The 24,835-nt window shown below is 37.5% G+C and overlaps 2 protein-coding genes across 3 annotated transcripts in view; one reads left to right on the top strand and one right to left on the bottom strand.

Moving 5' to 3' along the window:
• The window catches only part of TSGA10 (testis specific 10), a 173,685-nt gene extending 161,819 nt beyond the window's left edge, over positions 1–11,866 (bottom strand). For both annotated transcript variants that reach the window (XM_037056798.1, XM_037056797.1), the window contains exons 1-2: positions 11,746–11,866; positions 4,413–4,541 (exon numbers count right to left, since the gene is read on the bottom strand). In XM_037056798.1, the coding sequence (XP_036912693.1) occupies positions 4,413–4,541; positions 11,746–11,802 (186 nt within the window). In that variant the 5' untranslated portion in view covers positions 11,803–11,866. The remainder of the gene's footprint in view (positions 1–4,412; positions 4,542–11,745) is intronic.
• Positions 11,867–12,037: 171 nt separating this feature from the next.
• Positions 12,038–24,559, top strand: CUNH2orf15 (chromosome unknown C2orf15 homolog). The gene is given in 2 exon segments (XM_037056800.1): positions 12,038–12,144; positions 23,796–24,559. A coding segment is annotated over 1 exon segment (276 nt). The 5' UTR covers positions 12,038–12,144; positions 23,796–23,845; the 3' UTR covers positions 24,122–24,559.
• The last annotated feature ends 276 nt before the right edge of the window (positions 24,560–24,835 follow it).

Here is a 24,835-nt window from a genome sequence, read left to right as displayed (position 1 = left end):
ATGTCATCTACAAACAGGGACAGTTACTTCATTTCAGATCTGTGTACCTTACAACCTTTCAACCTAGCTATATCACTATACTGAAAGGAAATTTCTTATAGATAGCATAAAGCTAGGTGATGTTTTTTCAATCCACTCTGCAAGCTTCCATCTTTTAAATGGATATATTTAGACTATATGTATTTAATGTAATTACTTTTATGATTCAAGGTGACTTTTTGTTCACATTTGTGTTTTGTTTTTTCTGCCTTCCTGTGGATTTCTTGAACATTTTTTAGAATTCCATTTTGACTTATCTCAGTGTTGTTGAGTATATCTCTTTGTATGGCTTTTTAGATATTACCTTATATATTCACAACTTGTTATAGCTTACATTTTACCAGTTTAAATGCTCCCTTTACTCTCCTCAATTAATGTCTTAAATGTTTCCCCTACATGCGTGGAGAACTACATTTGACAAACATAATTTAGATAACTAGAAAAAAATCTATTGCATTTACCCATATTTTTGCTCTAAATGTTGTTTTTCCTTCCTAGTCCTCCAAGACTCCTCTTAACACTTTCTTCCTAGAGAGATTCCTTTTGCTATTCTTTTAGAGTAGCTTTTCTGGGAACAAATTCTATTAGCTTTCTTCATCTGGGAATGTCTTGATTTTTCCCTTCCTTTTTAAAGGATACTTTTGTGGATACAGAATACTGGGGTGGCATTTTTCTTCCAGCACTTGAAAAATGTTTTGCCATTTCTTTCTGACCCCATGTTTTCAGATCTGATGTCACCTGAATTGGTGTTCTCCTCTACATCATGAACTATGTCTCTGGTTTCTTCAGGAATTTTTTTGTGTCTTTAGTATTCACGAGTTTAAAGTGTCTTGGCCGAGGATATCTTTGAGAGACTCCAGGTAGGCATTCACTTACCTTCTTTAATGTCTTATGTCTCTTGCCAAATTTGGGGAATGTTTAGCCATTATGCCTTCAAATACCTTTTCAGCTTCACCCTTTCCTACCTATCATGCTGGGACCACAATGATCCAAATGTTTTATCTCTTGTTATGGTTCCACTTGTTCTGAACCTCTGTTCATTTTTTTTCAATCTATTTTCTCTCTGTTGTTCATGTAATTTCTATTTTTCTATTCTCAGGTTCACTGATTCATTCCTCTCTTCTATATATTTTGTTGCTTCAGAACACTGAGTTTTTAATTTCAGTTACTGTATTTTTTGTTGTAATGAAACACACATACCACAAAATTTGCAATTATGGCCATTTTTATGTGTACAATTCAGTGGCATTAAGGATATTCACAATGTTGTGCGATCATTCCATATCTACTTCCAGAACATTTTCATCATCCCAAAATAGAAAATTCTGTACCCATTAAAAAAACCTCTCTATGAATTTTCCTTTTCTAGGTACCTCATGTTAAGTACAATCATAAAAAATTTGTCCTTCTGTACCTGCCTTATTTCCCTTAGCATGTTTTGAAGGCCCATCCATGTTACAGCCCTGTATCAGAATTTTATTCTTTTTAAAAGCTGAATACTATTCCTTTGTATGTACACAACACATTTTATTCACTCATCTGTTGATGGACATGTAGGTTGTTTCTACTTTTTTGCTATTGTGTAATGCTGCTATGAACACTCATGTGCAAATACTTTCTTTCTTTTGACAACAGCTATCCTAATGGGTGTGAAGTGGTTTTAACTTGCGTATCTTTAGTGATTAGTGATGTTGAGCATCTGTTCACATGTTTATTGGCATGTGTATATCTTCTTTGGAGAAATATCTATTCAAGTCCTCTGCCCAGTTTTGAATTGTTTTTTATTGTTGTTGAATTGTAGTAGTTCTCTATGTATTCTGGATATTAATCCTTTATTAGATATATGATTTGGAAACATTTTCTCCTATGCATTTTTTAATCTTTGCCTAAGGAAATGAATGCTCCATTGATTTTAGAGAAAAAGGGAGGGATTGGGAAAGAGAAAGACAGACATCGATGTAAGAGAGAAACATCAATCAGCTGCCTCCCGCATGCACCCCAATCAGGGATTGAACATGCAGCCTAGGCATGTACCCCAACAAGAGATCAAACCCACAGACTTTGTTGTATAGGAAATGCTCCAACCAACTGGGCCACCTGGCCAGGGATCCTATGCATTTTTAATAGTCATTACTTTTTTAGGGCAGTTTTAGATAGGTAGAAAAATTGATCAGGGATTATAAAGATTTCCTATATACTGTTTCTTCTACCCCCAAACACACACACACACACACACACACAGAGTTTTCCCTCTTATTTACATCTTGTAATAGTGCAGTTACAACAATATTGATAAAACACTATTAACTAAAGTCCATAGTTTACGGTTCATTTTTTGGGTTGTAGATTATATGGTTTGACAACTGTATCATGACATGTATCCATCATTATTGTATCATATGGAATAGCTTCACTGCCCTAAAAATCACATGTGCTCCACTCCACATCTCCCCCTCCCTCCACATCCTGGCAACCAGTGATTTTTCTTAGGTCTCTATGTTTTGTCTTTTCCAGAAGATCATCTAGTTGGAATCATAGCATAAATAACATCTTCAGATTGGCTTTTTTTTCACCTAGCAATATGCTTTCAAGGTTCCTTCATATCTTTTGAGGTCTTAATAACTCATTTCTTTTTATAATTCCATTGTATTGATGCTCCATTCAATTTACCCATTCACTTATTGAAGAACTTGGTTGCTTCCAAAATTTCTACTTGGTTCTTCTTTGTATCTTTTATTTCTTTGCTGAGATTTTCTATGTTGTGTGTGTCTCAGGTAGGCCCAAAATTGCTTGCTGAAGTATTTATAAGATGGCTGATAGCTTGATTGTCTTTTCTCATTGAAATTGAGATCTTCGTGATTCTTGGAATGAGGAGTGATACTTTTTTAAAACTGTAACCTAGTATTCTAGGACTCCGGCTATGGTGCTTTAGTAGGCTTCCTATGACTGCTCCAGCTAGAAAAGAGGGACATTCCCTTGTTCCTACTAAGTGGGATGAAGTCCAATTTCTACCTGAGGTTTCCATGGACACCTGAAAAAGGGGTGAGGCTCCTTGTTACTGCTAGGCAGGATGGAAGTTCAGGCTCCTCACTAAGCCTCTGCTGATACCACAATAGCTAGGAAGAACAGAGGTGCCTCATTACTACTCGCATGTGTCCTCTACTGCCACTGTGGGTGGGTGGACTTGTTAATGCTTGTTAATGCTGGGTCATGGCAAAAGCCCTAACTCTGCATTATGTCTCCTCTGACACCACTCCAGAAATGAGGAAGAGGGGCACCTCTTACTAGCAGGTGGGGCTAGATGTGCAAGCTTCCCATATGGTTTCCCACTGACACTATGGAGTTGGGAACTTCCCTTACTACTTTGTGGGCACAGAAGTCCTGGTTTCCAACTCAACCTTCCTCTTTGACACCACCTTGTTGGAAATGGGAACTTAATGTGACAGGTGTGGGGAGGGTGATATGAGGTGCCGCTGGGGCTCCTTGTTACAGCCTGGTTAGGGAAGAAGTTTAGGCTCTTCAGTTAGCCTTTGCTGGCAGGAATGGGCTATAGTTTTTTCCACTGTGTTGCTCAGAGCAGGTAGCTGTCATCCAAAAGTAGTCCGCCTTGCTAGGGTGTCCCTTTCCTAGTCCTTTGGTTAGAGAGATGGCCTGAGATCTCTTTTTGTCTGTACCCATTGTTGTTTCTGAGTGCCAGTTTTCCCCACACTGTCTGCAATATATGAAACAAAAAGAAAATCCAGGAACTCACTAACATGTCATTCATTGTGTGTTGAGGTCCCTAGCCAGTGTTTCACCTTGAAGTGTTCTATGTTTGCTTTGTACATAATGTTCAAAGGTTTTAGCTGTACTTAGTAGGAGGAATAGAGAAAAGTAAATCTATTCCCTCTTACTAGAAAGGCAGTTTCTTTTAATGGCCTTTATTAATCAGCTATATCACATATCAGGCACAAGGAGAAGAGAAACAGTACTGAACTTGACGTTCAGAGAATTGGGTTCAAATCCTAGCTAACTTGGGATTTCAGAGAAATCCTAGCTTTGTCACTTGCTCGTCCAGTATCATAATTCTTTAACCTCTGGGAACTTCAGCTTCCATGTCTATAAAAAAGAAGTAATATCACTATTTCACAAGATTGGGATGAAGTAAGATTATGTACTTGAGAGGATCTAATACAACATCTAGCACACAGTTTGCACTCACTGATTCTTAATCTATGTGTATTAAAATAGTTAAGATGAAAATGAAACGATTTTAGACCCATACAAATCCATAAAATATGTACTTAATTAATATTTATTCTCCATCTTTTCATTTTAAAATATGCCCCAGCCCAAATTAATTCAGGGAAATACATATGTAAATTAAATGTAACCTGTAATTTCAGTGTAGAGATGAATTTATCTTGATTTCTCACTTCTTGTTCTAGCTGAAGAGTATTCTGGTATTTTTCAGCTTCAGAAAATGGAGCCCCTAGACCAAAATCATGTTCTTTGGTGGTAACCTAATGGAAAGAATGGGAATAATACCAAGGCATTCAGTTTAAAACAGCTTTGTGATTTCTCACAATCAATAAATTTGAAAACTATGCCCTGGCCAGGGAGCTCAATCCCTACAAGCCAAATCTGTGGGTTTTGGTTCCCAGTCAGGGCACATACAAGACACAACCAATGAATGAATAAATAACTGAAACAACAAAATGACGTTTCTTTCTCTCCTTCTAAAAAAATGAAAATTGACAACATTTTTAGATACATTTTCAATTGTTTTTAACCTTGTCACACTAGCAAAGAGGAATTCAGCAAGTTTTACTTTCTTAAAATTTTACTTTTTCTGTGTTTCCCAAATATAAAACTACAACACTGAACACACTGCTTTTCAAAAAAGACATACCCCATCCTATCCCCTGGTACTTACTATTCTAAGGAAATACTGTATCAACAGTAAATTAAGCAGTCTACCTCTAGGCCCATATTTTCCAATACAGTAACCACTAGCTACCTGATTATTGTTGCTTTTGTATATTAATATAAAGGCCTGCTATCCATATCACAAAGGGCTGACCTCTTTAATGTATAATTCCCATAAATGAAAAAGGAAAAGAAACACCCTAGTAGAAAAACTGGCAATGAATATGGTTATTTTACATACACAGCTTTTAAATAGATTTAAAGATATTCAATCTCACCATTTAGAGGAATACAAATTCAAACAACACTGGATAGCACTTTTAAACTGTCACATTGGCAAAGATAAATAGTTGGATATATAACTTAGCATTCTTATATATCACTGGTGGCAGTGTGAATTGACACAGTATTTATGGAGAACAATTATATAAAATCTAGCAACATTACAAATACACAGAGCTTCCATACAAGTAATTCCATTTCTAGGACTTTTCCCACATATTATCTGTACATCTGCAAAACAAGATATTTCACTTAAACATACTGTACACATCACACCACATTGTTTTTGTACTTGACAATGTATCTTACAAATCGTGTAATTTAGGGAACTAAGTGTTCTTTCCCTGAATCAAGGCTGCCCTCATGCTAAGGAAGAGAATATGCCAAAGTATCCTAGATCTCTCCTGGCAACACAACTGTTATTCTCCAAAATCTAGTGCTCCAGAAACCGTAGGATCAGGGTTCCCCAGTCCCTGACCTTGTGTCACACCCTGTCTAATCCAGCACTTAGCAATGTGACAGATCCATCTTCCTTTTTATCTTGCCCTGAACAAGACACAAGTCTACTTTTCTATTCTTCATTCCAGCAGTTATTGACTCACTTGGAACTTAAGCATTAGATCCCACAGAGCATTTCTAATAATGAATGATGGCCTTTATGGGGTAGGATGAAATCTTGACTACCCTTTCTTACACAGCTTCAGTTGAAAAATATGTTCCTACTTATAAACATTTGACTTAGAATAACGGATTCAAATGACTCCTCACTATAGCAATAAGATTCAATTTTTAGTGAATATACAAGCCACTTGGGAACCTTGTTGAAATGCAAATTTTTATTCCGAAAAGCTACTCAGTGATCCTTATTTTGCTAGTACAGAGAGTAGACCCATAAAATAAAACATAAAAGAAGCAACGAATTAATATTTACTCTTCATCTTCTTATTTTAAAATAGGTCCCAGCCCAAACTAATTCAGGAGAATTAAGTAAAGTCTAAACCTGCCTAGCATGCAAAGTTCTTCATAATTTGGTCCCTTCCCACATCTCCAAATTTATCTCCTACTTAACACCTCCAAGAATTCCTCTATTAAAGACAAACTGTTCCAAACTACTCCACATATTCTTTATATATTCAAAAACATCTTTGAATATATAAAGATGTTTATATATTCACCCTCTTCCTCACCCTCTTCTCCATTTAACCAAAGACACTTCTAAGGTTCAGCTTAAATTTCATATTCTCTAGGAGGTATTCTCTGTCTTCTCCATTGAACAGTGATCACTTCTTCAATGAGACTTTGGTATATATTGGTTACAGTATATCTTCTTCGTAAGGTATTAAATTATTAAGAATAAGCAAAATCCTAGAGCTCTCTGTATTCCCCCTATTATGCAGAGTTGTTTGTATAATAAGATGTCATAAAATTTTCTAGAGGTTGATAAAGAAGCAGTATACTAAAGCAGATAAAACTGAGTGTTCCTTCTTCTCTTTGGTAAACTCAACAGTCAAAAGGGGATTCTATTAAATTTTCTATCAAACTAATCTAGAAATTAAAAGTAGGAAGCCGAGAGATTGCCTGACAATTCTGAGTAATCATATTAACATTGCTACTTTCCTTGCACTAGCTTCGGAGGCAATAAAAAGGGAGAGAATCAATATATCTGAAATGCCCATGCCTAGCCTGCCATCTGAATATCTTCCAAATTCCCGTGATCTCTAAATGGAACTATGAATGGAACTCATGTTCCTGTACAAATCTCAGAGAATGCAAGTATAAGTACTGTGCAAGCAGTAAATTGTTATCATGAATACCCAAGCTAGAATCACAATCATTCTCCAGTGGGAAGTAACATAGTATTATGGTTAAGAGCATGTTCACTAGCATCAGACAACTAGTCTGATGCTAATTGTGCTAGTTCTGCAGCTTCTTAGCAGCATGACTATAGGCAAGTTATTTCTCTGGCCATGGCTTCATCTATAAAATACGAATGATAACAGTACTTGCCTCAAAGAGCTATTGTGAGGATTAAAAGAGTTAATATACATAAAGCACTTAGAAAAGTGCCTGGCAAAAATAAGTGCTATATATATTTTTATTATTAACAATTATTATTATTACTCATTCTTCTCACTGACTCAAGTTACTAATTGGCCATCAAGTCCTACTGATCTTTTCACTAAAAACTCTCTCAAATATACTTCTTCCATCCCTATCACTGTTTCAGTTCATACTCGACAGGAAGAGTCAAACTGGAAGAGTCACATTTACTCAATTATCAAACAAATTTATAAATAGCTAGAATAACGATGAACCAATATTAGATTCTGGTGATAGAAAGATGGAAAACAAATAAAATGCTGTAATTTCAACCCTCAATAAATCTAGAGAAGTCCAGAACAAATAAGTCAGAAATTAAGAGTATAGCATAATTAGTGCCCATCAGAGGAACATACATTAAGAGAATGTAATGTTCCCTTAAGATGTTAAGGGAATACAGAGAAAAGGACTACAAAAAAGTATTTCTGAGTTCTATTTCCCTCCAAAAGACTTCGAATATAAAAACCATGAACATAGGCCTATCGGAACACTAATAAACACATTACATGGTGCTTATTGGATGTCCACAGCCATTACAACATGCCTAAAACAGACCTCAATTCTCCCACCTGCAACTCTGCTCTCTACTCTAAGTCTACTCTGTTCCTTCCTATGTCAAACTGCACTATCATTTGGTCAGTGCCCAAGGTCAAAAAACTAAGGAGTTGTCTTTGTTTTCTTTCCCTGAACCCTATCAAATCTATCAATAAGCCCTGTTGGTCCTAACTCCAAATCCACCCACCTCTCTGCATTTTTATTACCATCTCCATGTTTCAAGTCACAATGATCTCCCACATAGATAACCAACAAGTTTCCTAACTGATATTTCTGCTTCTACTGTTGCTCCACGGAACTATTTTCCAAACTGAAATCAAAACAATCACTTTAAAACAATGATATCCTGCTTAAAAACACTCTAATGGCATCCCACTGCAATTAGTACAATTTCCAAATGTTTTAAGGTCCTCTGTGATTTGGCCCCTGCCTTCACTTCCTAAAACAGAACTAGTACTTACTCTCTGTTCATTAACAAGCTTTATTGGTTTTCTTTCTGATCCTTCACTGTGTCAACATTATTCTATTTTGAAGCATCTGTCCTGGCTTTGCCTCTGCCAGGAACACTTTCCCCAAGCCAGGAACACTCTGCACTGCTGGCTCCATCTTACCCTCAGCCCAGCTCTTCCGTTGAAATGTCAGAGGGTCTTTCCTGACCTCTTACTTAAAGTAGGCTTTCTCCTACTCATTCTGTTATTAGGTTATTTACACTTATACTATTTGAAATTATATCATTTATTTCTTCACTTGTCTATTCCCCTTCTAGAATGTAAGCTCCAAGAGATCTGGACTCTTAACTAATCACCTTTACACCTCTCTAATGCCTAAAAATGTGCTTGGCACTTAATTGGTACTCCAGCCCTGGCTGGTGTGGCTCAGTGGATTCAGTGCTGGCCTGAAAACTGAAAGGTTGCCGGTTTGATTTCCAGTCAGGGCACATTCCTGGGTTGTGGGCTAGGTCCCCAGTTGGTGATTGACGTGTTTCTTGTGCATCAAGGTTTCTTTCCCCCTTTGCTCTCCCTTCCCCTCTCTGTAAAAATAAATAAATAAAATATTTTTAAAAAATGGTACTCAATAAAACATTTTTTTTAATAGTCAATTTTAATGATTGGAATAAAGTAGTTTTAATGGTAGGGATGGGTGAAAGTAAATTTGATGAGAACTAATAAATAAATTAGTAGTAATAAAAAGGAAATAGAAAATGTAGACTTCTTTTAGAAAGTATCATTGTGAGAAGAGGGGTGGAGCAAAAGTTAGAAGACCAAGGTTGCTAAAGCTTCATTACAAAAGAAGAAAAACTTGTTTCTTAATTCTCTTTACATCAAGGAAAGCTCCCAGAATTAAACAAAAGCCCCAGGTCCTCTTCTAAATGCAAATACATACAAAACTTTACATTTCAGGGGGTTCAAGAACTCCCTAATTTCTTGTATTCCAGGTTAAGACGCCCTATAGTGTAAGCACAATGAAGATTGTAAGACATGGGTTAATGTTAACTAATGGAAAAAGGCCACTGGGTTAACAAAAAAGGAAACCCAGGTAAAAGGTGTGCACTGTTCCCTGAGACAAGAAAGAGAAAAGCAAGTGCAGGTGAAGAGTTAGATAAGGGATACAAGTCTGTTTCCTCTGAGACAAGAAAGAGAAAAGCAAGGTCGGGGGAGATTAAGATGAGAGGTAGAAATCTGAAGATCTCTCTGCCTGGTAGCATTTTAATTTTTCAGTGAAAATGGAAGTTAAATCATGTGCTAAAAAGTATCATCAGTGTTAACCAAAATATCAGGTATATGACATGTGCTCAACAAAGGTCTACTAAACATTTTGATAGAATAATTAAAACTACTAGAGTATTTTATGTAGGATTCTGAATTCTAGTCCTACAATAGGTCAACTTGTTTTCTTTTTATAAAATTGTCCCAAATGTTTGACTGATAAACATCTTGAAGTAAGAACGAGTACCCTCACTTACAGAAAGATATACAGAGAACCATACTAAATTTTGAATAATTTTGACATAGGTTTTTTTGTTAATAATAAATATAAGTGAACAAATGTTCTGGGAATTCACTTCAAACAAAACAGTAAAGCCACAATGTTGAACCTTTTTTATGAAAAAGAAGTAATCTCTCCTAGTCATTCCATTTAAACCCCAAGTCCTAATTTCTCTTCAATTCTGATTACACTGAAAAGAAATAACTTGTCTTTTAGAAGAGCATAAATAAAGGGCCTTAGGAGAGATACCACTTATCAAGACCTCTTGCAAAGATAAAGTTTTAAATAGCTATTTCCAAAAGGCTTTTCTGAACGAGTGAGCTAAAAGAATTAAATGATATATAAACTAATGGGAGTAGCATAACTAAGACATAGGATTGACTTACTAGCTCACTTTAAAAGATTATCATGGGAAAAAAAGATTAACATGGGGTACATATATAACATGGGGTTCATGTATATGAAACATGAGTGTTGTTCACATTTACCAAAAACTGTAAAATCCTTAATGTTCACCAAGAGAAGAGTAGATAAACTGTGGTATACTCTTACAACAGAACACTAAACAACAAACTACAAGCAACAAGGATCAATCTTTAAATCAATGTTGAGTAAAAAAGCAAAATGAAAGAAATACTTGATAGAATTCCATTTATATAAAGTTCAAAAACAAGTCAAACTAGAATGTGCATGTTTACATATAAAGGTGAAGGAACTATTAAAAAAATAAAAAGCAAGGAAGTGGCTATGGTAGTGGCTATAACCGGGTATGTGATGGGAAAGGGGGATAAATAATAACACCTGCTCTTACTGTCTCTGTATCTGGAGTACTTTAAAAGCGAAGTACTCTGTTTATCCTAAACAAACTGCACTAAGCAACTAAAAAGGAAGACAAAAAGAAAGCCCAGAAAATCTCTTCAACTGATCATATGCTAGGCTAATGCAGTGAGTTTTTTCAAAAGATAAACACATAGCATGTATTGGGGAAGCCATTAATTAATGCCAAAGTTTATTGTTTAAAATAAATATTTAATTAATGTACCATCCTAATTATGTCACTAATTTAGATTGATTTAAATGATGTGACACTTTCCTTTTATAATTATAACTAACCTGTTTTCTTCTACTTTTTAAAAGTCAATCATTACTCTATGTCCTTATAAGTAAAACAGCAAAAATGAAGTGTAGTTGAAATGAAGAAATTTAAAACACCGAATATCCTGAGGCACAAGGGCTTGTGATGGAAGAAGAAATACTCTGGGAAACTATCATCTTTGCAAAGTTTTCCTGAAGCCGCGATCCTTGACTTTATTTAAGAGAAAAAAATGTATTTCTATGCATATGATCGTTATTCACTTTGCCTCAACTATTTTTCCAAATAAAAGTCAGATTATCCTGCCTTTCCTACTGAAATAATTATATGAGATGTTCATGCAAATGCCTATGTAATCGCGGCCTCCCAAAGTCTGTAAAGAGGCTTAGAAGATTGGGAGTTAGTATGAGCCAGGTTTAACTCCCTAATCTCTGACTTCCAAATTCCTCGGCTCCACTCCAGAGCGTTTCTACACCGAAAAGTTCCCCACAACCACCAGGTGGAGAGCTGCCGCAAGCGAAGTGGTCACCATAGGAACTGGGCTCAAACCTAAACTCCTAAGAAACGGCAACAGAAGCAAAGTTTGCTACTGGAGAGCTTCAGGGACCGCAATCCTGCCCGCTACTGCCGCTCATAGAAGCTCAAGCAGTGAATACCTACCTCGGTGTCACCCACAGCCCCCAAACCCCGCACGCACACTCCCTCTTGCAGCTGTCCTCTCAGAGGCCTTCCCGCCCAGAAGTTGCTTTATCCCATCCTGGCGCATCACTTCTGCTTTCTACCTGGAGCTCCGGGTCCCTCCCAGGGCTTTTGACTCCGCACACCTCCTTGGAGCTCATCCTGGCCACTACCAGGTCTCGGTCTCCGCCTGGGATCCAGGCCCCACCCCATCACCATCCTCCGCCCCTTATCCCTCCCTTCCCACCTCCAAAACGACCTGGCCCCGCCCCGGTGGAGATGGAGGAAGGCGGGACCCGGCGGGAAGGAGGCGGGGGCGGTTAGCCCCGACCGCCGCCTCCGTCGGCCCCGCCCTCACGCTCTGTACCTGAGGGGGGCTTGTCCTCCACCTCCCCGGCGCCTACGCTTCGCTTCCGTCCTTCGCGCCCTCAGTCCCTGTGCGCACGCGTATCTGGCTGGACCCTCCCTCTCGCGGGGAACACAAGCCCTGCGCGTGCACACACGTAAGTAGCGTGCGTACGCCCACTTGCCAGCCTAAAGCAGACTCCTAAAAAAGGCCTCTTTCTGGTCCCTTCGCGCCGCGCAGGCGCACGCCGGCGCAGCGCTTAGACGTCCAATCCGAGCGTCCCGTCTCCTAGTAACCAGCCGCTACTCTTTTTCCAAGACCTACCTAAATCTTACTCCCGGCCACCGTCGGTTGCATTTGGAATGAACGCGCATGCGCAGGCCGCAGAACCGCCCCCCCCCCCCCCCCCCCCCCCCCACCCCNCCCCCCCCCCCCCCCCCCCCTTCTGCTGGCTTCCTAAAGCTCTTGAGCACCTGCTGGTTGGCTGCTACGGCTTGGAACCAGTTTTCTCAAACATTAGGCACTGTTCTGGACCCACGTTCGGTAAACTATTCCTCAGAGCTGCTCTTGGGCGCTGGGAGATTGGTGCGCTCTTCTGCTGCAGCGGGGTTTCGGGAAGCCTCCGAGCTCGGGTCCTGCAGGAGCGGGCTTTCGGGAAGCCTCCGAGCTTGGGTCCTGCAGCAGCACCCGGGGAGAGAGCCAGCCTGTTCGGTGAGCGCCGGCGGCCTCGGTCAGCCTTCCACTGCCCAGTCGGGGTTGAATCGGAAAGTGGCAAAACTAACAGTGAAAACGCAGATTCCTGATTGGTGCCATCCCCTTTCAAGAAAAACTGGTGATGGTTAACAAAAAAGGAAAGGGTATATAATACGTCAGTGATACTTAATATTGGAACAATTGTTCTCCTGTTCAATACCATTTAAACTTATATCCTCTTAATTGGGGAACACTTTTAACTTAACCAGGTGTAATATTTTTGGTCATCCAACTGTTAAAATTAATCACATTACCTAAAAGTGGAAAAATGAGCTTTTTAGTAAAAAAGAATGAACTACATTTTACTCTGCTAAAATTTTGGAGCTCAGCTTGAAAAGAAATGTCTTTCATTAATTTGTTAATGTTTAACATGTCTCACCTTTCTTAAATAACCCAGGGGCTTCTAAACTTTAATGGTGACTTTTGTCCCCCTGTCTTTTCCACAAATGAAAATTGATTACAAGGTTTTAAAAGCTGTTCTCTGAGGATCTTGATTTAGTATTCGCTTGTGCATTTCAAAAGTAATGTCACAATTCCTGGGTTTGACAGGTACGTGCTCATTTTTTCCCACAATATATTATTGGCAGGCATAAACGATGTTCTATTTTATATTAGAACAAATTTCTTCATAAAAAGTACATTTAAATATAAATGCCATTTGTTTTCATTCTCTGCTCAGAGGTCTCATGCCATTACATCTTCTCATACTTTGTAGCATTTATTTTCAGATATCACACTTTGTAAGTATAACTAGATACTAAAAAAGTTAGAGTATTGTGGCTATTTTAGATAAATAAGTCAGAGGCCCAAGAGGTACATTTCCTCTGAAATATAATTATACCTAATTGATAGAATAAGTTGCGGAAAAACATGAGCTCTCAAAGACCAACCTGAGAAACTATTTTAGGGAGAACAATGTATAACCTCATTTTCTCTTCAGCTACTAAGATTATTTTGAATAAAATGTTCTCATTATCTAGCATTATTGAAAAGAAAGGAAAAATGTAGGAACCTCAAAACTCTTCAGAGTTGAAGCCTTGGGGGATGAGAGGATTATTAATAGGAGTCAGGAAAGTACTTTGCTTCAGGGCGGGGTGGGGGTGGGAATTAAGCATTTTTGTACACCACTTAGATGTTACTGAAGATTCTTTGGAAATGTAAAGATCATTTTACAGCCAAACCAGGGCTTGAAGACTTTTTTTCACATTGTGACTATTGATTTCCTCCACCAGCCCAAGACAGTAAAAATTTTCTTCCCTCAATGAAAACCCAGTGGTCAGTGCTACTCTTGCCTCAGCTAACGCTCTCATAGTACCTCTGCACTCTCCCTTGTGACACACTCCTGTGCAGTTCTGAGGTCTTGGTTTTCTATTCCCTTCATTTTCCCATCATTATTTCATAAGCTTCAGTATGAAAAACCTCTATTTTGTCTTTTTTTTTTGAGTACTTACCTGTTTCCCTCAAAGAAACTAGCCACTCCAGTTGTACATATGTGAAGCTGCTTGATCCTCTGGTTTATTTTTTAATTGGATGGTTTCTATGATGTATCTTCAAGTTCACTGTTTTTTCCTTTGACTGTTAATCCCATCCACAATGGGATTTTTTTTTCTTGTCAGAACTGTATTTTCATTTCTGGAGGTTTAATTTTTTTAATACCTTCCATTTCTTACCTCATCATACTCATGCTTTGCTCCACGTTCTTGAAAATACAGAATACATATTAAAATACCTGTTAAGGTGCTTGCATATTAATTCTATCATTTGTGTCATTTCTAGGTATGTTTCTATCAAATGATTTTTTCCTCCTATTTATGGGTTGGTCATATTTTTATGCTTGTTTCTATAGCTCATAAGTTTTTGTCAGCTACCAGACATTGCGGATTTTACATTGTTGAATGCTAGAGGTTGTTTTTCCTTAAATACATTTAGGCTTTGTTCTGAGATACCATAACGTTACCTGGAAACAGTTTGATCCTTTAGAAATACCCTGTCAAAAATAGTAACCACTAGCTACATATGTCTATGTAAATTTATGTTAATAAAATTAAGTACAATTTAAATTTTAGTTCCTCACTCATATGTATATTTTAAGTGTATACACACAGTTACAGTTACTGTATTGGACAATCATCACAGAAAGATCTGTTGGACTGTGCTGCTTTAGAGCCTGCTTTTGAGTTTTAGGTCCACAATAGTCTTTATCTGGGGCTAATTTGGCCCCTTTACCAGGCCAATGTCTTTGTGAGGACTCTATTCAGTGCTCCATGTAGTAGGAATTTTTTCCACCCAGCCTGGTGGGAACTCTATTCTTGGCCTGTGTCTACCTTCTCCTTTTTGCTGGTTCTTTCCCAGGCCTCACTATGTGCCTTATACATAAGCACTCTAAGTACTCAGCCAAAGGATTGTGGGGAATCTTCTGCAAATTGCTGGGGCTTTCTCTTGTGGGGGGCCTCCTATCGCAGGATGCCACCCCCCCGCCTTCCCCAAGTCACCACAGATGAAAATAGGTCTACCAAGACATGATCTGCTTGGGGAGGAAAGGTGGCCAGTCTCTCAAAGGAGAAGGGCCAAGAGCCTTTTCATCAGTGGGCTTTTATTGGGATCAGTTTGCACAGGAATACAGGTAAAGCTCATCAATCATTGTCAGGCAGTAAGGATCAGACAATAGATAGCATACGAAGAACTATGAGGGCTTATTCTGAGTCAGGGTCTGTTAGCTCAAGGGCTACAAAACTTTGAGAAACAAACTCATTTCCTGCTCTGACCCTTATCATTTAATTGAGATCATTTTTAGCAAAGCAGGTTTCACAGGATTTTATATATTCTTTCTTAGGCCTGATTGCCCTAGGGAACCCACCCTTTCCAGCATAGGGCTGCACCCACCACCAGCATTGTTTCAGGCTTAAGTCAGGCAGGGGAAGTAAGGCAGCCAAGAGTTTAGGAGACTTCTTGAAGACAGAATGAGGACTTAGGCTATGTCAAAGCCAAGGGGCAAGGGTCCATTTCCCCTTTTGCTGTAACCACCCAAGTCCTTCCCTGGAGCCTCCCCGTGATCGTGCCTGTCTTAGGTCATTCCTCACTTGGAGAATCTTACCCATCATTGGCTAACCCATCAAGCATTGGGAGGGCAGTTATGGATAAAGTAAAAGGAGCAGAATCGGTTCTCCTGTGAGGGAGATAAACTTTGTCTCCTTAGTGACTTGTGGTTCAAAGGTCACTCACTCAGCCTTAGCCATGGGGGGGTTATAGCTTCTGAAACCAAGCAGGGTGGTTCCCAACATCCCCTCACTGCCCACCTCTGCTCTCCAAATTCTAGCTACCTTGGCCTCCACAAACTCTGAACTCTCTTCTCAACTCCTTGACATAACTGACTCAATTTGAATTCCCCCTCCTTGTGCTAAAGATTGAAATTTCCAGGCAGGGAGCACTTCCAGGGCTCACCTTGTTTATTTCACTTCTCTTAGGGATTTTACTCACCTGCACTGCCTATTGTCCAATATCTTAAAACCATGGTTTCATGTGTTTTGTCTGTTTTTCTAGCATGTTTAGGGCATGAGGATAAACCTGGTCCTTGTTTCTGTATCATGGCCAAAAGCAGAGGTCAGCTGGCTCTTCCTAGTCTCAGGCCCTATGTCACCAATCATCTCCAACAGAATTGTTTTGCAATTCAAAAATTGCTTTAGGCTGAGGGCTTTGGAAGTGCACAGGCCCTCTTGAGGCAGGAGAGGTTTGGTATAACCTGTGCTTGAGGAATAGCAGTGAGATCATGGGACGGATGCAGAGTGAGTGAGAGACAGGAGAGGAGTTTGAGAAGACAGATTTTTGTTTTGTATATCTGCTTCCTACTGCCACTATAACAATTTACCAAAAATTTGGTGACTTTAAACAACACATGTTTATTATCTTGCAGTTATGGAGGTTAAAAGTCCAAAATGCATCTTACTGGGCTTAAATCAAGATGTCAGCAGGGCTGCATTCCTTATGGAGGCTTTTGGGGAGAATCCGTTTTCTCACCTTTCCAGCTTCTGCAGGCTTACCACTTTGTTTGGCTTGTGGTCTCCTATCTTCAAAGCCAGCAGTAGCCTGTCAAATCCTTCTGACATTGCATCAAAGTGACATTTCTGTCTCTTTCACTTATGAAGACTCTTGCTGTTACATTGGTAACCACCAGTTAATCCAGGATAATTTCCCTACCTCAGAGTCAGTTGGTTAAGCAACTTTTAATTCCATCTGCAACCTTAGACATCTTTGGGGGCCATTATTCTACCTATGCTGAGATTTGATATGTAGAGAAAATTTGAGCACATGGAGCAGAGCATTGATGTGATATGGCTTATGTTTTAAAATCCTCATTCCAGATATAGATTAAAGAACATACAGTGGGGAGAAAGGGGCCAGGGTGGAAGTGGAAACAGGGTTCTTTGAGGGATTGGATATAGAATATAAAATAGGAGTTAAAAAGTACCCCACCAACCCTGGCTGGTGTGGCTCAATGGATTGAGTGATGGCCTGCAAACTGAGAGGTTGCCAGTTGGATTCCTGGTCAGAGTACAAGCCTGGGTTGCAGGCCAGGTCCCCACTTGGGGTATGCCAGAGATACCTGATGGATATTTCTCTGTCATACAACAATGTTTCTCTCCCTCTCTTTCTCCTTCCCTTCCCCCATTCTAAAAATAAATAAATAAATAAACAAACAAATAAATAAATAAATATTTTTTAAAAATCACTCCACCAGAAAAAATGAACTTTTCCTATCACCCTACATTCTCCTTATACTCAGTGTCTCCTTAATACTCAGTGTCATCCATGTTTCTAATGCCTGCCATTCTGATGGTAGTAAACTTGCATTTGTTTGATTCGTATTAAATTTAAACATGTCTTTATGTACTCATTATCAATTTGGTATCCCCCAATCTGTGTGTGAATTATGTCTTTCTATCTTTTGCCCATTTTTCTATTGGGTCTCCTCTTTCCTTGTTGATTTTTAAATTCTAGCTAAACCTTTTTTCAGCTTTGGACAGCACATCTTCCAATCTCTTCTGCATTGTTTTTAAGTCTGTAGTTTCTTTATTGAAAATATTAGTTGTGCATAGTCAGATCCATCTGTTCTTTCCTTATTGTTTAATTCTCCACCCCAAGGTTACAAATATATTGTCCTATATTTTAATATTGCATTTATAGTTGTACTATTCACATTCAGGTCTTTATTGCATCTGGACTTCCCTTTTGCTTGGAACATAGGATCCTGCTTTATTTTCCTCCACATGGTGAGTCAGTGTTCACAGTGCTATTATACTACACTTAGTTTATTCTATTCCCTTTGCTATATGGTGCCACCTTTATGTCTGAAGTTCCTGCACATGCCTAGGTACAACTTGGAGCTGTCATGTTCTATTGGTCATTTATTTGTTCCTGCACCCACACTGGACAGTTTTTGTTATTTTGATTTTGTAACATATCTTAACATCTGGTAAAGCAAGTCTCTCTTTGTGTGTATATGTCTCTGTATGTATCCATCTCCAAATTTAGTTAGCTCTATTTGAAACTTTATTCTTCCTTATGCATTCATGATTTTTTCTTGAATGGCAATCTAAGTGTCAAGCCCAAGAGGCCCCAAATACACTTGTTCTCCCTTTATGTACTCAAAATCCCAAACAAGTCGAGGTGAGACTCCTAAGGCCAAATCTACCCTGTTGTAATTGGTTCTTTCCCTACCTAAGTATTAGCCTGAATTTCTTGTGCTTGTTGATAATTATATGCACTACCATTATTTTACCTTTGTTGATTTCAAATGCACTGTGTTGCTTTATATAGTTTTTAGCTATTTTCTTTTTCATTTTGTATTTTGAGAGTTTTAACCATCCAGAAATTGAACAAGAACACAGTATTTTTTATCCTTACCCACAAATTCAACAACTGTTAACATGTTATATATTTTACTTTCTCTATGTCGCTGTCTATTGCTAGATAATTTGAAAATAAGTTGTAACTATGATACTTTACCCCTAGTCCAGCATATCTTCTAAGACGAAACATATTCACTTACATAACCTATAGGGAACCTCTCCCTGTGGAATGGCAAATGTAGCTCAGCCCTATGGGAAAGCCCATAGGCATGTGGTGGCACGCAGGATGCCAAAACCATGCATCGGTTCTCCCATGGGAGATCAGGCCTGCATTATACCCAGGCTGCTTTGGGACTTGCTCTTGCTAAAACTCCCTCACCCAGAGCTGAGGCAGCAAATGCTTACTGCGTATCTTTAAAGTAGCTTCCTGAAGTCTGTGCTAATTCTCCCAAGGACTGAAGTGTAACCAGACCAATTACTGTGATGGTTCCCTTGCATTTGCAACATTTTTTTCTTGTTAATCTTTAAGAAGTAATCAATAACATCCTTCCCATTGCTATCTGTAAAAAGTAATTACCTAAAGCAAACCTAAGCATAACGAATGAGAACCTTCTTAGATGTATGCTATTAGAAAGCCAATAAAAGCTTGTCAAGGCAAGGGTCAGGGCGCTCTCCCCTTGAGAGAGTGGCCATGTTGTTCCCTTTTTCTCCACAGGACTTGGTAGTGTGAATTTGTCTCATCTCATCCATAATGCCTCAGGCACTGCGGGTCAGTGTTCACATCAATAACCACAATATAGTTATCATATTTGGGACATTTAACATGGACATGATAGTATTACTATGAACCATCGACATTTAAATTTTCCAGTTGTCCAAGAAATGTCTTTCTTAATACATTTCCTGTCCCTCCCCCCAATTCAGGATCATTCACTGCATTTGAAAATTATCTCTTCTGTCTCCTTTAATCTGGAACAATTCAATTTCTCTTTGTCTTTCACATGTTGACACTTTTGAGTACAGGCTATTTATATGTCTCCTAATTTGCATTTAGCTGATTGTTTCCTCATGATTAGGTTCAAGTTATGCATTTTTGACAAGAGTATTTCTTTTTAAATAAAGAGGAGAAACCAAGGAATATTATAAACTCAATTTTATTAGTTTGAATATTGGATATTTATTTGATGAGAGAGTAAAATTCATCTTCAAGTTCTAAATCTAAGAAACAGATTTTAGGATATGATCAGAGACATTTTTTAAAATTTTGCTAAATTGTATATGATGCCTAGAAAGCCAAATTACTATTTTTTAATTGTTACATAAACAACATTTGAGTAACTACAGACGATTAGTTACTTGTATCTCTGTGTTTGAGATACTACAGAAGGCCCAGGACTCTGTTCTGTTGTAGATTAAACACTGCCATTCAATCACAAATATTGATAAACAAGTTTTTAAGATGATATCTTTAGAACTCTGTCAATAAATAATTAGGGCTAAGTGGGGAGAGAACTGTAAACTCATAAAAAATTCCACAGTACATAAGTATTGAATAAATAATACATTCTAAAAAATGTTTTAAGTAGTTTTCATTCACAGCTAATAGATTATCTTCAGTAGATGATTGTTTTCTAAAAAGCACTAGGCTTTTGTGTCTTCACTGTCTTCCTTGTGACAGAAAACTGTTCCCTTGTGTCATCTTGGTCAACTCTGCTTTCCAAATTCCTGCTCTTCTAGAATATCTAGAAGAGCAGTATCTAGAAACCTGACCTAGAACCCCTCCCTTCAGAACCTTGCCATGCCCTCCCACCAATTTGCATGCTCCTCTTTCTTGGCAGGTTGGACATCTGTAATAAAAAGTAGTGAACTTTAATTGGACATATTTTAAAATTTTTTTGTATTGTAAAATACACATAACATAAAATTTACCACCTTAACCATTATTTAGTATACAGTTCAGTGCATTAAATATATTCATAATGTTGTGCTATCACCACCATTCATCTGATCCAGAACCCTTTTCATCTTAAAAAACTGAAACTCTTACCCATTAAACAATAATGGCCACCCTGGCTGGTGTGGCTCAGTGGATTGAGCACCAGCCTGTGAACCCCATTGGTGTGTCTCTTGTATATCAGTGTTTCCCTTCCATCCCCTCTCTGAAAATTAATAAATAAAATATTAAAAAATAACTCTCCATGGCACCCACCATCCTACTTTCTGTCTCTCGGATTTTGACTAGTCTAAGTACTTCATATAAGTAGAATCGTAGAATACTTGTTTGTGACTGGCTCAGTTCACTTAGTGTAATGTCATCCAAGTTCAGAGGATTGCAGCAGATTACAACATTTCCTCCTTTTAAATGCTGAATAATATTCCAGTGTATAAATATAGCACATTTTGCTTTCTCCATTGATGCACACTTGAGTTCTTTCTACTTTTTAGCTATTGTGAATATTGCTACTATGAACATAGTTTTACAAATATCTCTTTGATACCCTGCTTTCAGTTATTTTGGGTCTATACCCAGAAGTTTGTTTCCTGGATTATATGGTAATTTTATTTTTAAATTTTTGAGAAACTGCCAAGTTGTATTCCACAAGAACTATACCATTGTACATTCCTACCCATAGTGCATAAGAGTTCTGGTTTCTCCACATCCTTACCAACACTTGTTATTTTCTGGGGCTTTTCGACTCTAACCATCCTATTGGGTATGAGGCAGTGTCTCATTGTTGTGATTTGCATTTCCCCATTAGTGATGGTGAGTATCTTTTCATGTTCTTATTGGCCATTCATATTCTTTAGATTAACTTACTTGGTTAATTTCTAAGTATTTTATTATTTATGCTATTATAAACAATTTCCTTAATTTCCTTTTAAGGTTGTTCATTGTTCATTTCAGCATACAGAAATGTGACTGATTTTTGCATGTTGACTTTTTATCCCACTGTTTTGCTGTATTCATTTATTAGTTCTAACAGCTTTTTAGAATCTTTAGTTTACATATAAGATCACATCATCTGTGAAGAGAGCATTTTATTTCATCCTTTCCAATTTGTATGCTTTTTATTTCTTTTTGCTAGAACAGAAGTGGCAAAACTGGGCATCCTTGCCTTATTTTTGATTATAAAGAAAATGTTTTCTCCATTGAGTATGATCTTCATTATGGATTTTTCACATATGGCTTCTATTGAGTTTCCTTCTTTTCACAGTTTCTGAGTTTTTTTAATCATGAAAGGCTGTTGAATTTTGTCAAATGCTTTTTCTGCATCAAATGAAACAATCATGGTTCTTTTCCTGCATTCTGTAATACAATGTGTTACATCAATCAATTTTCACATGTCAAAGTATCCTTTCATTCTAAGGATAAATTATACTGGGTCATGGTGTATATTTTTAACTTACTGCTGAATTTTGTTATCTAGTATTTTGTTAAGGATTTGACATCAATGTCCATATGGGTATTGGTCTGTACTTTTTTTGTGAGGTGTTTGCATGGCTTTGGTATCAGGGTAATGCTGGCTTCCTAGAATAAATTAGGTCTCCTCTTCAATTTTTTGGAAACAGTTTGAGAAATATTGGTATGAGTTCTGCTTTAAATGTTACAATATGTAAATGGAATTTTTATGTGAAGCCACTGAGTCCAGGACTCTTCTTCGTTTAGAGATTTTTTACTACTAATTCAATCTCTTTGGTAGTCATAGGCCTATTTAGATTTTCTTCATTTAGATTTTCTTTGTTTCTTCATAACTTGATGTTGGCAAGTTTTGTGTTTCTAGGAATTTGTCCATTTCACCTAGGATATACAATTTGTTGGCATTGTTATTAATAGCATTCTCTATAATGTTTATTTCTAAAGAATGAATAGTAATGTCCCCCACCTTCATTTCTGATTTTAATAATTTGAAAACTTTTGATTTTATTGACTTTTTTCTCTAGTTTTTCTAGGGTCTATTTCATTGATCTCTGTTCTAATCTTTATTATTTCCTTCCTTCTGTTACTTATGGATTTAGTTTGTTCTTTTTCCTCTTCTCTAGTGGCCAAGTTAGGTTGTTGATTTGAGGTCTTTTTTTTAAATGAGTTTATAGCTATAAATTTCCCTATTAGTACTGATTTTGCAGCGTCCAATAAGTTGATGTATTGTTGTTTGCATTCATCTCTAAGTATTTTCTGATTTCCCTTGTGGTTTATTTGATCCATTGGTTGTTTAAGAGTGTGTTGTTTAATTTCCACAGTTTTGGGGATTTTTCTGTTTTTTCTACTGTTACTGATTTATTAAATAAGTTTTTATTTATCGACTTTGGATAGGGGAAGGGAGAGAAACATCATCTTATTGTTCCATATATTTATGCATTCATTAGTTGATTCTTATATGTGCCCTGACCAGAGATCAAACCCACAACATTGGTGTATCAGTACAATGTTCTACCCAGCTGAGCTACCTGACCAGGGCCTGTTATTGATTTGTAACTGCATCCATTGTGATCAGAGAAGATACAATACTTTGTATGACATCTATCTTTTAAAATCTATTGAGAGTCCATTTGTAGCCTAGGACATGGTTTATCCTAGAAAATGACCCATGTGTACTTGAGAAGAATGTGTATGCTGTTGTTGTTGGAATGTTCTATATATTTTGGTAAGTCTAGTCATTTTAATTTATTGTTCAAGTCTTCTATTTTCTTATCTTCTGTGTAGTAGTTCTATCCATTATTGAGAGTTGAGTACTGAAGTTTCCAACTATTAGTGTAGAACTGCCTATTTCTCCCTTCAGTTCTGGCAGTTTTCGCCTCATGTATCTTGATGGCATGTTATTATTTGGTATATGTTTACAAATGTTTGGCCACCTTTTTTTTTTGGAGGACATCTAGCACAATGTATGGACTTCAATAATTATTTCCTTAATCCATTAATAATTACTAAATTTTTTAGTAGCAATAATAATAGAAAAGGCCAAGTAGAGAAGTTCTATTTTCTGAAAGGTGATGATACATAAAACCTGGTAAATTTCTTTTTAAAACGACTTTCAAAGAATCCGTAGAACCTGCCACCTCTCCCACAGAAAAAAATGTAAACACTGAGAGGTAGAAGTGTTTTACTTTATATTTTTGGCATTATCACCATGACATTCCAGTAAAATGAACATTGCTGTGAAGTTGATTGAAATTCCTGCTGTATTCACTTGTTTCCATTTTTTCCCTCAAGCAATCAGATCGAAGCAGTCTTTCCACTACTATATTTATTCAGTTGTTCCAATGGGATTTTCTCTTAGTAAATCTACTACTCAAGTATCTGCTATGTGTATGGATTCAAAAGTGGATGATCACTTAATGCAAGGGACTGAGAAAAGCAAGTTGGAACCAGTGATTCAGTTATTTCAAAATACCAAGAAAATAAAATTAGAAGACACAAACCAAGAAAACTTTACAAGATATAAATAGACTGGCACAGGATCTCTTTCAGAGAAAACCTCAGGTTCAATGGTTTATGTTAAAGAAAGTGATGGAATAGAAGTGACAGATGTGGAATGAAGTTATTTGTACCTAAAGCCAAAGAAACCAAAAATTGCTTTTGACTAAGAAGGCATGTTGAATAAGAAGTTGACCTTATTAGGAAAACCTAAGAAAATGAAAGAAGATGATCAGGTTTTGTCACTGTTTATGAATCACCTCAGACTATATTTTTGTGATGATGCATACTCAAACTAGTTTCTTTAGGGAGAAAAGAACTTTCTAAAATTCAAAGCAAATGTCTCTGGTATTACATTCTATCCTTGTCATAATTGGAGTTTTTGAGTAACAGTATTTAAATGGCACCAAAACATATTAATTAAATATTTATTTAACAAGTGATCAAAAACATAAAACAGTGCCCAGTTTGACATCAGTATGTCACACTACTTCTTGGTGTACTGATTTTTTTCTTCCACATTGGATTCATTTCGGAGCTTATTTCAATGTGTAACACCTAAGGCCCCCTTACAACCTAAGAAATAAGGCCCAAATGAAAGAACAGAACATAACCTCAGAAATAAGTGATGAGGAGATTGCCAGCCTATCTGATGGAGAATTTAAAGCCCCGGTAATCAAAATGCTTACAGATGTGATTGAGCTTTGTCGAAAAAATGAAAAAACAAATGAAGGATACCCAAAGTGAAATAAAGCAGAATGTTCAGAGAACCAACAGTGATGGGAAGGAAACCAGGATACAAAGCAACAATTTGGAACAAAAGAAGGAAATAAACA

The sequence above is a fragment of the Sturnira hondurensis genome, unplaced genomic scaffold (assembly GCF_014824575.4).
Source record: "Sturnira hondurensis isolate 20B ecotype Veracruz unplaced genomic scaffold, ASM1482457v3 Scaffold0009178, whole genome shotgun sequence".
In the NCBI taxonomy this organism is placed as follows: domain Eukaryota; kingdom Metazoa; phylum Chordata; class Mammalia; order Chiroptera; family Phyllostomidae; genus Sturnira; species Sturnira hondurensis.
Note: the sequence above shows the minus strand (reverse complement) of the source record. Positions and strands in the feature narration are given on the sequence as shown.